Source organism: Phocoena sinus, chromosome X (assembly GCF_008692025.1).
Source record: "Phocoena sinus isolate mPhoSin1 chromosome X, mPhoSin1.pri, whole genome shotgun sequence".
Taxonomy (NCBI): domain Eukaryota; kingdom Metazoa; phylum Chordata; class Mammalia; order Artiodactyla; family Phocoenidae; genus Phocoena; species Phocoena sinus.
The window spans coordinates 85,573,512-85,590,305 of record NC_045784.1 but is presented as its reverse complement, the minus strand read 5'-3'; the positions used below and the strand labels follow the sequence as shown (position 1 = coordinate 85,590,305).

Here is a 16,794-nt window from a genome sequence, read left to right as displayed (position 1 = left end):
GCCTGGGACACTTTTTGTTAGGTTAGCTTTCTCCTTTGCTGAGTCTAAGCACTTGGAATATTTTAGTGTTGGCCTGCTGTGACTCACTGCCTGTCCAGTGGCTTAAGAGATGCTTAAGCAAGTCCACAATATGTCTCTCACATAATTAGATACTGGGGTATGCACAAAAGGACACATTTTTTTTATGCATCAGTTATGGGGTCATTTTGTCATCAGCCCCTATTTCCACTTTCTCAATACAGCCTAGTAAAATACAGTATTTGAGAATCCTTATGCTTTGCCCTTTTCTACTCCCCAAACCTGATGAAATGCAAGTTTTTATTGTTGTCTTCCGTGTGAGATGGATCTGCTCCATTTCAGTTGTAGGGAATATTCTTAACAAACACTTACCCAGTGTGTTCAGCAGCAATCAGGCCATTAATGATGATGTAGAAGTTTATTAGAACATGAAGAGAAGAATTACCTACAAGTAATTCCGGAGTGCTGGCTACCAGGAGCCAAAAGCCTCATAGGCAGAAATTCATTGAATAGCATGCATTTATTATATGTTGGCTGCCAGAAGTTTAAGCACTTGAGCTCAGACTTGCTATTAAACCCTCCCCAGCATGCGGGCCACCCACCAGTTGCAAGGCATGATGACACGACAGATAACCCGCCCTCCTTGGTAGCAGTATGGATACGGGTAGTAACCTAGTAAAGGTTCACAGACGCGGCGGCAGTAGCGGTTGCCTCGACGGCAGTAAATACAACAATAACCTCTCTCATCCAGCATGGGGTCGAATTCTATTCCATTTTCAGTCTGAAAGAAGAAGAAGCCAGTGTTGGAAGGGGCAGGTTCACTAGGAAGAGGTCTGCCAAGCTGGGGAGGAGTATAAGACTATAGGAGTTGGGGACTGGTGAGCAATTAAGTTCCTGAGCCTGATCTTGGAGATACATCAATGGATTAGATCAAGATTGATTTTATTTTTTTTAATTAACAAAATTTTAGAACAACTTTATTGAGGTATAGTTGATTTACAATGTTGTGTTAATTTTTGCTGTACAGCAAAGTGATTCAGTTATACATATATTCTTTTTCATATTCCTTTCCATTATTGTATATTACAGGAGATTGACAAGATTGATTTTGAACAAGTCTTCTAGGGATTCCAAGCTTCTTAAATATTTTTTTCTTAAAACAATGACCATTATCCTTTCAGTGACTTTGATCTGAGGGGTAGTGAGTTTTGTGAAGGCTCTTTGTTTTTCCCCTAACAAGAAAAACGTGAACAGAACTCACATAGTCATTGATTGGGAGTTCTTCCTCGCTTGCTGCTTGTCTGGTGTGACGGGTCTTCACCTTCATTTGAGGGACCACCCACTGCTCATTTTGTTCAATGCCTTTTTTTTCATTGGTAGGAAAGTGAAGGTCTTCACCATCCTCCTCAAAGTCTTGTAACTCTGAAACTAAGGTAATAAACACAAAGTTGTGACACAACTGCTTTCCTTGGGGAACTAGCATTTGGGGATAGAGATTTTCATTGTGTCTTCTCACTGCCATCATTTAGGCGTGAATGAACCACTTTTCCAAGCTCCTGCAGCTGATATCTTATGGAGATCTTCTAAAAGAAATTTGACCATTCCCATGTACATAGACTTCTTTGCTCATTTGGCATCACTTACTGCTTTGCCTTATTAGCATATTAAATTAAAAACTGAGGGCAGGGGACTTTGGTGTCTCCCACAATGATTTTACCCACGGCAGATGCTCAGTAAATATTTTTTTGGTTGCCTGGTTTGATTCAGTGCCCTCTGTCCTCCTTCCTCATCCCTTCTCTTTCCTGTCTTAAAAAATTTTAAACTTGGTATTTAGAAATTATCTTAGATTTACAGAAGAGTTGCAAAGATAGTACAGAGTTTCTGTATACCTTTCACCCAATTTCCCCTAATGTTAGCATCTTACATAACCATGGTACAATGATCAAAACTAAGAAATTAGCATTGGTACAATACAATTAACTAAACTACAGACTTTATTCAGATTTCATCATGATTACCACTAACGTCCTTTAGGAGAAGAATGTTGAAGCAGAAGTTGTAGTAATTGCACTTAGTTGCTTTTTTTTTGCTGGTTGTGTCTCTGTTGCTGCGAGTGGGCTTTCTCTAGTTGTGGGGAGCGGGGGCTACTCTTCCTTGCAGTGCATGGGCTTCTCATTGCGGTGGCTTCTCTTGTTGAGGAGCACGGGCTCTAGGCGCATGGGTTTCAGTAGTTGCAGCACTAGGGCTCAGTAGTTGTGGCTCGCGGGTTTAGTTGCTCTGTGGCATGTGGGATCTTCCCGGACCAGGGATCAAACCTGTGTCCCCTGCATTGTCAGGCGGATTCTTAACCACTGCACCACCAGTGAAGTCCCTAGTTGCCCTTTTTTAATGCCAAAGAGTACCAATAGATGCCCGCATTGGTTAGAGCATTCTTTCTTGGGAAATGTAGTAATCTATGCTGTCCAGAATGAGGGAGGCCAAATTCTATACTAGGTGGGCAGAATAAGATGTCCAGGGACTTTGCCCTCTCTATGGGCTGACTGGAAGTTGAGAGCTGGAGTCTTTTACTCTGGACCTTTAGCACCCAATTACTTTTATACTGGTTCCTAAAATAGCCACAAAGAAATTTGTATTGCAGTGACTGTCCTATCATCCGAGGAGGATGCCACCATTTGACATAGAAAATCCTTCTTGAGACAACAGAGCATTGTTTTGGCTCTTCTCTCCTCTGTTCTTGGGTTGGGTACACAGTGGTTTGAGCCATAGTCTGGTAGCCCGACTGCAATGAATATAGATGTGCAAAGAGAGACAGATTAGCTTTTCACTATCACTACTCACATTAAGGTGGCGTTACCTTTGCTGGGATATTTAAAAGCCTGTCAGCATTAATTTATCTGATTTATAACTTGGCTGTGAAAAATTCCCTCCTCACTGGCAGTCAGCATATACAGTTTCATGTAAGAAGATATAAGCTGATCATTTGTTTTCCTAGAAGTGTAGTCTCTGAATGCTGGAAATGTTACTGACTTTGGAAGACAGAGGAGGAGGAGGAGAAGGAGGCCATACCTGCTATTAGAGTGGGATTGATCCAATACATGGTCACATTATCACAAATCTCCAGAATTTTGGAATTTTTGAGAAAGTCTCGGTTTTCAATAGGCTTTTCTGCTGGGACCCAAATCACTGACTGTTCAAAGAAAGTTGTGGTAATTTCTTCATTCTGAGAGAAGAAAGTAGTTCAGGGTGGGGATAGGCAGAGAAATTAATAAAATGAGTGAGACATTATGGGATCCTGGAAAATACCATATTTCGAGTCTGAATAATAATTCCAGTCCCAGAGCTCCCAGTGAAGTAGATGCCCTTGGGAGAGTTAACAACTGGTCCCTCCCTCTCCCATCTAACAGTAGGGCTGCTCACTGAAACAGGAGCCTTCTCGGCTACCATTTCCCTTAAAGTCAGGAAGGCTTTCCATCATTTTCTGGGCCTCCCACTGGGCCATGTATGTTTTAATTTGGGCTTCTGGAACCCTGAGTGATTTACATTTGTTTTCTTTCTTTTAAATGGATGTTGTGAGTGCCTGCCTTGTTTTAGGTTTATGACTAGGATTGCAAGCTGAATTTGATCTCAAGCTGAAAAACACTCCTATAATCCAAATTGGTGAAATCACTTAAGTAGCAACAGAACCTAATATTTTGGTTTTACAAGACTGTGTGTTAATGGTATAGTTGTAGTACCAAAGATACTTTCTTTCAAAGTCAGGTCTAACTTGTGACTTCACTGGCCTTACTACTATTTTACTCCTTTCATTCTAGGTGCTTAGAATTTGTCTCACAGAATGTTTTTTGTTTAGGCAGCCTCTCTTATATTGTCAAGAATGCCCCCTTCTCTTCTGTTTCTAGTGTTGGAAGTAGTTGTCTTGTGTACCTAGCTCTTAATCATTTGTCTCCTGGGCTTTGACATTTTTTTCCCCTACTTTTAATAAGGTTTTTCCTTTTCTCTTTTGTTTCTTTCTAGCTTTATGATTTCAGTGTTTTTATTCTTTGAAATATGGCTTTGTATAATTTTTCTCCTAGTCACTTAAAAGTCTCATCTTAGCTCCTTTGCCCTTGAGTCTGTAAAGACTTGGGATGCATTGAAAGGGACTGTATAAAATGAGGTTGGTACGTTGACTAGATTTGTTAGCAAAATCAGGGCTATTTATATACCTGCTCTGCATCTTTAACATGTACAAAGTATGGATACAGTGGTGAGGGAAGTGCAGAATAAGAGGGTTTTTGTCATTCAGGACCACAAATTTGTCTCATAAAAAAAATCTGTAGCCTGAATAAAAAAAATAGGATTTTCTTGAAGATAAAGCAAGATGAATACTTGTGGTATTTAGACAATCTGACAATATTAACTGAAGAATAAATTGGGCCAAAATGAGTTTAACTTTTTTTTTTTTTTTTGCCATGCCGCATGTGGGATCTTAGTCCCCCTGCAGTGGAAGCACGGAGTCTTAACCACTGGACTGCCATGGAAGTCCCAGCCTTTAACTTTTTCAGAAAAATAAATCTTGTTGTATCAGTTTGGGAAGTCATTGCTGGCTGGCCCTACTCTCTCAAATGCTTACATTATTTTCTGTAAAAAGCAGCATATGATATTGGGTATAATAGCTTTTTATCTTCTTGATTCTCCTTTCATCTTACTTTTGCCCCTAATATCCTGGAAGTTGTTCTGTTCCTCAGATGCATCCAAATTAGGCTTATTAAAAAAAATCTCCAAAACTTTTCACTTGCCATAGACCTTGGGAGCAGAGCATCGTCTTTGGGGGAAATCTTCTTTTTCTTAGAAATTCTAGGAACCAGGGTCTGTAACTTCTCTGGACATGAGGAGACTAATATCATGTCTGTGGGAGCCAGTGACAACCCTGAGACTTGGGTAATGGAAAGAAAAAAGTGATCCCCACACCACCTCACCCCCCAGAATAAGAAAAGTAAAAGAAAAAGATAAATGGGTAGATGAAAATTAACATGGAAAGAGCTGGGCAGGAGAAAAGTGAAAAAGAACCTGGGAGAGACAGAAGAAAATGAAAGAGGTATTTACAGTATATAGAGTGGCCACTGTGCCATTGGCATAATCTCAGTTTAGATTTGCCAGTTAAACACTAAAACAAATCAACCCAACCCAATATTTGTTTCTTCTGGCTACAGTGGAGGTAGGCTGTCATAGATAGCAGCATACCATAATTACAGTCAGGATATTCAGGGAACAATTAAGTCTCCTGGGCCTTACCGATGGCTGTATTTTAGGCAATAATCCTCCATCTCCCACTAGGCCTATAGCGGCCATTCAGCAATTGCATTGGTGTCCTAGGTCAGGGGTCCCCAACCCCTGGGCCTGTTAGGAACCTGGCTGCACAGCAGGAGGTGAGCGGGGGGCAAGCGAGTGAAGCTTCATCTGCTGCTCCCCATGGCTCCCATCGCTCGCATTACCGCCTGAACAATGCCCTGTCCCCAGTCCGTGGAAAAATTGTCTTCCATGAAACCGGTCCCTGGTGCCAAAAATGTTGCAGACCGCTGCCCTAGGTTACCTCACCATGGCCTGGGAGTGTGCTTTCAGAGAATTTGTATTATACTGTAGTTCTCACCTTCTTTACTTTTGTCTTTCCTAGTGATGTGTTAAAGGTGGATTATTCTATTAGCAGCCCAGCATAAAATGGTAAGGTGAATGAACTGAAATCTTTTTTCATTTAATTTTTTATTGAAGTATAGTTGATTTACAATGTTGCGTTCGTTTCAGGTATACAGCAAAGTGATTCAGTTATATTATATATATATATATATATATATGTATATATATATTTTCTTTTTCAGATTCTTTTTCCCTATAGGTTATTACAAGATATTGAGTAGAGTTCCCTGTGCTATACAGTAGGTCCTTGTTGGTCATCTATTTTATATATAGTAGTGTTGAATTAAAATCTTTAGAATAGGTGAATGTCACAGTGTGACAAAAGTGGCAAGGATCCAGGTGGCCTTGGGACTTTTTTTCAGGACTTTATCTTTGGCAGGATTGGTTTTGTTCCTCCGGCTCACCCCTTTTACCATAAATCTTTGGTTTGGAAGCAAATGTACATAATGGTTACCCGGGTATAAAAGTACAGCGTTGGACTTAAAAGCATGAACTTTAGGTTTGTTGAAAGGCCTGAGTTCAAGATCCCAATCTGCTCTGCACTAGCTGTGTAACCTTGGACAAGTCACTTTTTGGTCTGCATCTGAAAATGGGGATGATAATAGTACCTGTCTATAGGGTTGTTGTGAGAATCAAATGAGGGTAAAGCATTTAGTACAATGTCTGACACAGAGTTAGCCCCCAATAAATTATGGCTTTTACTATTACTATTATTTTTCTTACATACCTCATCTATTTCTTCCTCTGGTTCAGAAAATTCAGGAATCACTTTAATCTGAGTTTTGATGAAGCATTTTTGAAGACCTACAAAGTAAATGCCAGTGTATCCCTATAAAACAGACAAAAAATAACAAAACTTCCTGAAATAGCCACAATTAATGAGTTTCATGGTTTGTCAGGGGCCCAGGCTGGCAAAATTTGAATTCAAAGGGAAAGCTTTGTCTTATAAATTAAATGGAGGCTACAGGCTATTTTTAACTTGACTCAAATGTTCTAATATTTTAAATGGGAAGCTTTAGACGGAAAATATCCAACTTACATTTTTAAAGTCATGTACTTCCAATGTTTCATCAGTGCCATTTCCACTTCTGAATATTTCAGTTCTGGTCACGGGATCAATTTCCATGTAAATCTTCTTCTTCTCTCCATTGCTGTAGAAAGTGTGCTCCATGTCATATGTCTGGGAGAACAGAGGAAAACAAGCTCTAAGATACTCAGTATGTCCCTTCATAAGACACTTTAATTGGGTAATATCTGGAGCACCTTCTTTTTCCAGAGCCTTTGCAGAGAGGTACCATCTCAGCAGCTTGCCGTTGGGAATTCTCTGAGACTCGAGATTAAAGTGAGGTGTTTCTTGGCACTGGAGCTGATATGGGGATCCCTTCAGAGCCAGTATTTTGTATTCAAGCCAAGTTGCTGAACTAATTACTAAGAATTCCTACAGTTTTCTTGGCAGCCTTGACTAAATAGCAAATGATATTTTGCAAGCAGCCTGTAAGGTGTTTTCCACTTGTGGTAAGCAGAGGAATCACCAAAAACCTATACTGCTTCTTTAAGCTACCACTTCCCTTTCTAAGTACTCAGTAGTCACCCACTCACGCGCTGTGAAATTCACTAGGGCTGAGAAAGAGATTTGAACAGATTTAGAATGCTTAGGCATTGCTCTTTATCTTATCCATCCAGGCATTTAATATTGTCTCAAGAGTCTTGGATCTGTACTTTTTAGACTCTGAAAACTCTGAAGACCATTCTCCTTGGTGAACATTAGATAATCGTCTTACCCTGACCTCAATGGCTTCCTTTTGTCCTTTAAGCTCCAGGAAACATTTACTGCCTTCCCCTAACCTTTTCTGTTATGGGCTAACCAAATTCATTCGGTTGATTCCTGATTTTTCTTTTCCAAACCCGATTCAGCTGACTTCGAGTTCTCCAGATTCTCCTGCATATAGAATTCAACAGCTGTGAATTGTAATATGCACTATGTAATATGGAGTCTCCCAAGAAGATCGCCTTGGCAAAGCTGCATATCAGGTTGCTTTTGAGTGGTTGAAACAAAACCCCAGACTCTCTCCTACCCTCTAAAAAAGACAATTTTTCTAAGGGCCAAAAGGACCAGTCCCATAGAGTATCCCAGTCTATTAATAAGCCCATTACTTATAACTGAGGACATGTTTATAGCTAGAAGCAAATAAGTAACCTAAAGGAATTTGTTACCTGTCACAAACCAGGCCAGACCTGATGGTGCCATGTGGAAGTCTATCTTATCCCTGTTGTTAAGAGGCCTTTGGCTATCGAGTTTTTTCATTCTCATTTTTCCTTATGAAAAACATTTGGTAAACTAAAAACCTGAAAAAGCAAGTCATCTACAGGGTCATTGTTGCTTTCTAATGATACTGTTCCCAGTGGCAGTCTTGTATTGCTTGTGCTGGGTTGGGTTGTTTTTAAATGTCTGCCGGTATCTGTGACTGAATGTTAGTATAACCTGGTCAAATTTTCCCCACCTCAAGTCGAAAAACAAATTGGAACGGTTTGTAGAAGCAATATTACTTCAAGTGTGAAAAGTTGATGTAGTCGCTGAATAGGAAAACAAGAGACAATGTCATTTACCTTTTTGCTGCCCTACAGTGCCTTGGACATGGTTAGAGCTGAAGTATATATTGAACACCTTTTCCCCACCAATAGCAAATTCTCATCTTCCTAAAGAGAGGTTTTGAGCATTGGCAAGGTCTTTTAAGAGACCATATTTTTAAAGGGGAAGGAAAACAGTATTTAGAACTTTCCAGCAACTGCAGAGTTAACACAGCAAGTCTGGCCTGCTTTGTGACAGGTAGAAAATTCCTTTAGACTTGCTATTTGCTTCTAGTTATAAATTTGTCCTCAGTTCCAGCTCTGCAGCCAGCTTGAGAAACTTCTACCTATGGCAACAAATTGAGCTCTCAGTGGGCCTGACCTAAGTAGAGGAGAGAGGCATCTATTTCAGATCCAGCCTTGTCAGATCTCCCAACAGGGGGGAATTTCTTTAGAAATACTATCCATTGTTGAGACAAATGTCGACACCACTAGTCATTGGGGGTGGGGTGGGGTGTTTGTTTCATCAGTAGCACAACTGATGGATTATTGCACGGAAAAATGAGGTTAGAGACTAGGGGAAGTTGGAACACTGCCTACCTGGGCAAAAGGGAAAATACAGGCTGTATTTTCAATCATTGGTAGAAGACTATGGAACCATACTGGTGACATTTAGGATTTCAGTGTACTTCTGTGGAATGAGTTTTCCTGCACTGTTGGCAATGCACTTCACTTGGACACCTTGCTAGATGAAAACTATTGGAAACTGCCAAGCTCAGCAGATCTTGATTATTTTCAGCATTCTTTCAAAGAGGTGTTTTTTTTTTTTTTTTTTTTTTGGTAGGGGAGGAGGGGTCCATTCTGATTGTATTCATTCACTAGCATGTTGCCTTTCTGGCTGTAATGGTAGTGGGCTCAGAATGACTTCATTTATATGTAAAATCTGGGTGGGGGGTAGGGAGCTATATATTCACTCAGATGGAATTCACTATCAAAGGTGCCCTTTTGGAACAGACTGTCCTTTGTCTAGGAAGATGATGCTGGTGGCCCACTTTGGACTGCTTAGGGATGGGTTTGAGCAAATCCAGACATACTGTCTCGTCCGGGTCCCTGTGGAGCACATTGCCTGGGTAATGGCTATGCAAGCTTCACTGGCCCATATGAAGACTGAACTCATGCCTTTGGCTTCAGAAGTACTTTTCTGTCTACTAAGCTCATTGGCTCAGGGGCTGAGGGTCTTTCTGGAGATGAGGGAATAAATGGTTTTGTCCACTCCAGGTGCAAACTAAAGCAGAGAAGGATGACCGGTCTGTGAGAAGTGTGAGTGGGCTCCCAGTAGTTCATCTCAGACTGCCTCCAACTCAGCTTTATTCCAGGAAGGACAGAGTATGATGAGAAGTACACTTCCACCAAACCGGCACATTAGGGCAAGTTAATCTTTGGTGCTTCTAGCTTCCCTTTTCTGTTCTTTTTATATCCTGCCCTCTTTGTACCTTCGTAGCCCTTCCTCCTCTTTCCATCTCCCTCTATTCCTCTGTCTCCTATCTAGACATCTAGGAATCTCATGGTGCTTCAGGTACCTTATATCAAAGAAGAAATCAATCTGACAACTGATCTCACACTAAGGTATTAGTGATGGGTGTTTGTCTGTTAAAAAAAATGAGTGCAATACTTAACTCAAAGGAATGAATTACTAATGGTGGTTTTTAAGCACAATGGCACCAGGAATAAGAGATATATTAAGGGCAAGGGCATCTTTGCAGCAGCACTCAAATGGGTTCCCAGTCCATCCACACATAAGGCTGGTCTCAACTATGAAGGTCCAGAACACTGGCGTTGGACAGGTAAACCAATGGGTGGAATATGACTCAGAAGTAAAACGAGATAGATACGTGGTGAACCCCAAGGAGTGAGGGATGTAAGAAGACCACACTGACAAAACGTGGAGAGAACACAAACTCATTTCTCTTCCCTGCTCAGGAATTCTTTCCTCAGTCCAGTTAAATTCTCCACTCAGGCAGCAAATGAGCCCTAACATCCTCCTTTCACAGTTTGCTGTGTTTTCTGGCCTCAATTTGTGACCATCTCTGAGATCAGAAAAGAAAGATTTTTATAAACAGTAAAGCTGCCTCTGACCTCAGTGTGATGGATCTGTTTCGGGGCAGGTAGCTTTAGCTTGTCCTGAAAGGGATTTGAGGATATTTGGCTTAGGTTTGTTTTTTGAAGCCTATGATTAATCTAGATGTTCTTCTCTCCACCTTCATTTCTTACTATCTGTTTATGAGGTACACTCTCCAAAGGTGAAATACATGCTCAGAAGAGCTGGCTAGCAGGTGTTAGGCTGGAAGGAAAGGAAGGGAATGCATTGTATTATATTATTACCAACCTAGCCTGTGGGAATTAAAGGGCCTCTGGGTATTTCTTTAACCAACACAGAGCAGACACATTGTTTCTTATGCAAAGTTGGACTCCTGCATCTTCAGTCACCAGTTCTCAGTCCTGAAAAAGAACTGGCATAGGCAGCACAGACATTCCTCTTTTTCAAAAAGAAAAAGAACCCATTTCTTTCATGTCGAACAGCAGTCCCCAACCTTTTTGGCACCAGGGACCGGTTTCGTGGAAGACAATTTTTCCACAGACCGGGGGTGGGGGGAGGATGGTCCAGGCGGTAATTCAACTCCTGCTGTACCACCCGGTGCCACAGACCAGTACCTGCTGGGGGTTGGGGAGCCCTGATCTAGATCCTCAAGCTGGCTTGGAAGTTTCTCCCTACCCACTACCCTCACCACTCCTTATTCTTAAATGCAGCTGAAGAATAGTGAAAAGACTCTCTAGACCAGGTTCTAGTCTTAGCCTCAACTCTGCCACTTACAAGCTGTGTGACTTTGGACAAGTCACCAAGTGTCTCTGGAGGCTCAGTTCCCATCTTTATCTCTCACCCATTGCCAAATGCAATGTTGAATAGTTGACAAAATCAATTTTTAAAAAAATTGAAATGTAGTTGATTTACAATGTTGTATTAGTTTCTGGTGTACAGCAAAGTGATTCAGTTATCCATATATATAATATATATAATAATATATATGTATTCTTTTTCAGATTATTTTCCCTTATAAGTTATTATAAGATATTGAATATAGTTCCCTGTACTATACAGTAGGTCCTTGTTGTTTATTTATTTTATATATAGTAGTTTGACCAAATCAATTCTGTTCAGATTTGGCTAACACCTGTCAGGTTGAACCGTTGGACTGCTACTACCTGTTGATTTCCTGGGCCGCTTTCCCTACAGTAGCCCCAATCCCACTCTCAGCCACTGAAGGACAGCTCCCTTTGAAGACCTAGGTTTTTTCTGGCTGGTACCAAGTAAGTTGCCCAGCAAATGCCTTAGGAGAATGAAGAGACTGAATACGAATGTGCCCCTAGTAGCCGGAGTCCTACTCTACATAATCGATGCTGCCCCTTGGCAGCTGAGACCAAGAGCTAACCCGTGACAGTGGCTGGACAAGGGTGGACTTTGCTCTTGAAATGGTTTGAGAGGAAAATAAAATGAAGTCTTTTTAAAAACGCTGACGTGGCACCATCTGGTGAAGCTCAGTCTCCCTGCTAAAGAGGTTTCAGCTCCATCTCCGTCTCTTCCCTTGAGGGAATGAAGTGCTTCTCCAGACCCACATTTTACCTATCAAACTGCTGTGTAGGAAAGCCCAGGGAACTCGGGGAAGAAAGTTGTATCTTTGTGAAGAAAGATAAGTGAAGATAAGTGAAAAGATAAGTGAAGATAAGTGAAGAGAGTTGGTCTCTGGCCAACTTAAAGAAATAGGCACAGGAAAGCCCAATCCAGACTTAGCAAGAAAGTGCTTTTTCTGAGCAAAAGATTTTCAGCCTAGAGTGCTGTTGGGCTTGCAGTCTTGAGTAAAACTCTTTTAATGGTCATCTGCAGTTGAGGTGAGGGGGAGGCCAGATGGATGCCCACATATCCTACCCCTTCTCATCTCATCCTGGTAGTATGCAGAAGTTGAGGAGACATCCCCAGGAATCTGTGGATTGCTGTGTGGGCTTTAGGACTTAGCCTTTCAAAATAGCCCTAAAGTCACCAGGCGGTTCCTATATATGGCAGGAAGTGCAGCATTTCATTAATTTAGTTTATTATTCTTCTGCCTCATTCTACAAAGGATTGGAAGGGATAGGGTACAAGGTCTGTGTTACATCTATCAACTATTGGTTTAAAGGCTGGAATTTTTCTGACTTGTTTTCTCTATGTTGGATGAATTAGCTGGGGAGTTGATTTCTGATTGTTTCAGGTTTAATGTGTAATACAGGGAGCTTTAAGCAAGAATGTTTCCCTTGGGAATCTGCTTCAAAGATGTCTGGGCAGTCACTGCCTGAAAGTGAAGTCTTGTGATGCTCTCTCAAAATCTCTGGGACTGAATATGTCCTCTGCTTGGTTGAGAAAGCTGAATACAGAACTCGATGGACTGGCTTTCATTCAGCTCAAGTGGCTTCTGTATGTGGCTGTGGGTTGGGGATCTGTAGCCTGTAAGGGAGTGAAACAGCTCTCCCAAAGTTAGTCTTCCTTGTTTCATTTTATTTTCATCTCTCTCTCTCTCTCTCTCTCTCTCTCCCTCTCTCCCCCCGCCCCCGTTTTAGATCAAGAATCTGGATATTTTAGGGCTTCCCCGGTGGCGGAATGGTTGAGAGTCCACCTGCCAATGCAGGGGACGCGGATTCGTGCCCCGGTCCGGGAAGATCCCACATGCCGCAGAGCGGCTGGGCTAGTGAGCCATGGCCGCTGAGCCTGCGCGTCCGGAGCCTGTGCTCCGCAATGGGGGAGGCCACAACAGTGAGGGGCCTGCGTACCGAAAAAGAAAAAAAAGAGAGAATCTGGATATTTTGTCCCCACCAAGGTGGGAGGTAATAGAAGGAAGAGGGGGGAAATTACTGGCATGGAAATGTCAACACCAGATGTGGAATGTTAAATAAACACTTAATTATAAACAGATGTCAAAAGCAAACTAAAAAGGATGTGTGGCGGAGGCTAGAGGAGCAAATGCTAAGAACTTGGAGAAAGTCAAGGGATGCCAAACACATCACTGTCATCCATAAGCACAGCAGTATCACCGGTTCTCTCCACCAAGGGCCCCAAGAGTCCCCACAGGTCCCACAGGCTTGTAAAGGAAAGTCCAGAAGAGCCTGGGTTTTAATCTGCTAACTGCTGTTTCTTGCCAGGCCATACTCTTTAGGGGAGCCTCTTTAATTTGTGCAAGATGCCTGGATCCTTTTCCTCTGCAAATCTTCTTCCAAGACCAATCTGACTACTCTTCACTTCCCAGCAATCATAAGTCAGCTCTGAGGCAGGCTTATTGGCAGCCCTAGCCATTGGAAACAACAGATGTTCCCTGGGGCTTTTTGTCTGGGAACTAAAGGTAGTGGGCTTAGTGGAGCATCCACATCTCCAGCTGGTTCCTCAGTTTGCAATGGACCCAGCCTGGTCTTGTGGGGAAGGCCAGGACTTAAATATCAAAGGCAGTAAATTGTAACTCCCCATTGGAACAGAGAACAAACAACCTTTGTTTATGGTGGAAAAACTTGCCCCAGGAGACACCTATTTATCGTCTTTTACCAGATTACTTTGTAATGATTTTGTTCATTTCTGAGAATCCCTTTGCTAAAAATCACATCCTAAAATGGATTACTTCTTGAGAGATTTGGTTCTTGATAAACTTTATTTGGTAGCGTACTTCACCTCTTCTGTGCATGCAGTGACTCATTTTTACATTTGGTTTGAGGAATCACAGGGTTGCTCCTTATAATGCATTAAAAAGTGAACTGGAGTGAGAATCAAAGACGATATAATACAGAAGCAGAGGTGACCATGGGCTCTGTTAGTGAGCTTGGCACCTTGCTAGATAAAAGCAAGGTCCCCACCTAGTCATTTATAGTTGCACCGAGACAAATAGCATTGTAAGTTTAGAAAAACACATAAACTTTTTCAAAATAGAATTTGCAATTCCAATGGCTAAAATAAAACTAGAAAAACCATCTGGCCCCTTGTTCAGGCAAACATGTATGGGTGGTCAGAAGGGCTAGCTACCTACTACACCCAGCTAAGAACATTATGGCCATGGAGGATGAAAGGGTTTATTCTCCTCTAACCCATCTGTAATTGTCAAGAGGATCCAAGATTCAATTTGTGGGACAGCATGTTACCTTGGGAATTAGCTAAGTAACAGCAGAATTGGATTGGTATGCATCTTGGCACTCTTAGTCATTTGCTGTTTCTTTCCTGATCTCAATTACTTTGCCCACCTTGCTAGTCTGAATATAGGTGGCTTCTCTAGAAAGATATGTGAACAGTAAGCAGTTCAGAAGCAGAAAGCAGTGGGAGAGATAAGAGAAAGGGCTAACTATAGGCATTGGATGATGCGTGAAATCCTTTCTGGAACAAGGTATAAATAAAAAAGCAAGTAAACAAAGTTTGCTATTCATTCTCCTTCTGACTTAAACTTGATAAGGTAGTCTCTAGTACTAAATGAAAGTGGGTATGGTAGCAGAGGTGAAGAATCCACAGGTGGCTATGCCTTACTTCTCTGTTTTCTTTTGGACACTTGTCCACTTGATTTTCTATTTTCTACACTTCCTCACCCCCTGCCTCTCCTTCCTCATTGATCCATATTCTTTCCTCTCTGCTCCTATCACTCCTTTGACTCCTAATGGTTCATACCAATCCATTATCTTCTTGCATTTTATCCTCCCTCCTGGATTTTTGCCTTTCCCTTCCTACGTCTGTTATCGAATAGAAATGAGCAACCCATGACAACAAATTAATAATAATGGTAGCAACAACAACATCCCACATGCAGAGAGAAAAATGTAGCAAAGCCAGAAAACCATCTTAACCGTTTATAGCTTGTACATTTATTAATTCTCTTTCAAATGGAAATTGTTGGCATGAAGGGACTATGATTTTCTTTGGGTCACATCTAAACTTAGCCACTGTGTGTGAGCCCGGGAGTAACAATAACACTAAGGTACACTAATATCAACTACAATGCAGCCAAGCTTCACCAAATAACCATAGTATCAGAAGCATGATATCTGTGATTAATGACTTGGTGTCACTTTTCTACCTTGTAGCAGTACTATTTCAGTGGGACACCAACGACTGTGGCTCGTGAGAAGCTGAAAAGCTCTAGATTTTTTGGTTCTCTTTTTTGAGTCACAAATAAACATGAATTCAGGTATGAGAATTGCTTCTTCTGAAAAGGAGTTTGCTGCCTGTCCTCACAGCAGATTCATTAAGTCAGAAACATAATCCCTGAAAATCCTTTGCTACCATTTCTCATGGTTTCTTCTTATGTGGTAGTATAATTACTTTTCCATCAGTTTCTGCCCAGATAATTGAAAGAAAGATGGAAAGTATTTTTTCTTACAGTAAAAATTTTGCTTCTGTGAGGAATCTTAACTCCTTATAAAACATAATAAAAGAATGGGTAATTCTACATCTTATCATTACTAACCAAAATGCAGAAAACATATTTTTCCTTTACCAAAATAATTAGGCAAAAAAGAGAGAGCAAGCCTTGACTGAGTTTTTCATACTACCAAAAAATATACACAAAAAGAACTTAATGACTTTCATTTTCAGAGTAATATATATGTCAATCACTAATTAAATTCAATCAAACTCAAAACAGAAACACTGGATAATAATGTTCATTTACTCACTTTTTTTGGTGTCTCAGGCCAGAACTGCTTGCCCCCACAAAACAGGACAATTAGAGTTAGGGCGAGGATACCAAACACCAGTCCACAAATCTTAAGTGATTTACATATCTTCTTGGATTTAGAAGCTTCTGCCTAAGCAAAGAACAGAGAGAATAAAACAATACACAATAGCCCTTAAAATTGCAAGCCATAATTCAAAGTCACTTGATTTCACTTTTTAATGTTCATACTGCAATATGATAAATCTGTGAAGCCATGCTTCTGCTCAAAAGGGAATAAAAATATGAATCAACTTACATTTAGAATGTGACAGTCCTCACAGTTCTCTGGAGGATTCCTTGCCATGGTCTCTCAGCACACAGCACTCTTTCCCTGCTTTGAGAGGACTAAGAGACCACTGCTGAGGTGGAGTTGCAAGTGAGTCGGCTAACAGATGCCAGAGGAGAAGCTGAATTTATATGGCTCAAATATGTCATACCAGAGCCTGAGGGAGCCCAGGGGGCTCCTGTGCTGCAATTTGTTACATAGATATACCCATATATGTATATAACTTCTGTGCACAGAATTCCATCCAGAATGGCAAAGACAGAAGGTTATAATGAAAACTATTGTCCTGGGGGTTGGTTTGGAAGGGGACCAAGCCTAGGACACATTGAAATTATTTTTCACTATGAACTTAAAATATCAGTGGCAACACACACTGCACACTCCAGAAATAAGCAAACAAAACAAAAAAAGAGGAATGAAGTTCTAATTTCAATTCCATTTGCTCTAACAAATATTTATTGCAGGCACTGTGCTTGGTGTAGG

At 41.1% G+C, this 16,794-nt stretch overlaps 1 protein-coding gene across 1 annotated transcript; it reads right to left on the bottom strand.

Annotated features, from left to right (window-relative positions):
- Positions 1-420: 420 nt before the first annotated feature.
- On the bottom strand, positions 421-16,412 carry TNMD (tenomodulin). The gene is made up of 7 exons (XM_032620132.1): positions 16,282-16,412; positions 15,985-16,116; positions 6,731-6,871; positions 6,419-6,520; positions 3,085-3,238; positions 1,280-1,446; positions 421-799 (listed from the first exon to the last, which is right to left on the bottom strand). Exons 1-7 carry the CDS (start codon positions 16,327-16,329, stop codon positions 590-592), a joined length of 954 nt encoding a protein of 317 aa, XP_032476023.1. The 5' UTR covers positions 16,330-16,412; the 3' UTR covers positions 421-589.
- Positions 16,413-16,794: the final 382 nt, after the last annotated feature.

Coding starts and splice junctions, on each gene's coding strand:
- TNMD (XM_032620132.1), bottom strand. CDS start 16,329: ATGGCAAGGAATCCTCCAGAGAACTGTGAGGACTGTCACATTCTAAAT. Junction 16,117..16,281: donor AGGACTGTCACATTCTAAAT/GTAAGTTGATTC, acceptor TTCTTTGCTTAG/GCAGAAGCTTCTAAATCCAA. Junction 1,447..3,084: donor CAATCCCACTCTAATAGCAG/GTATGGCCTCCT, acceptor TTATTACCTTAG/TTTCAGAGTTACAAGACTTT.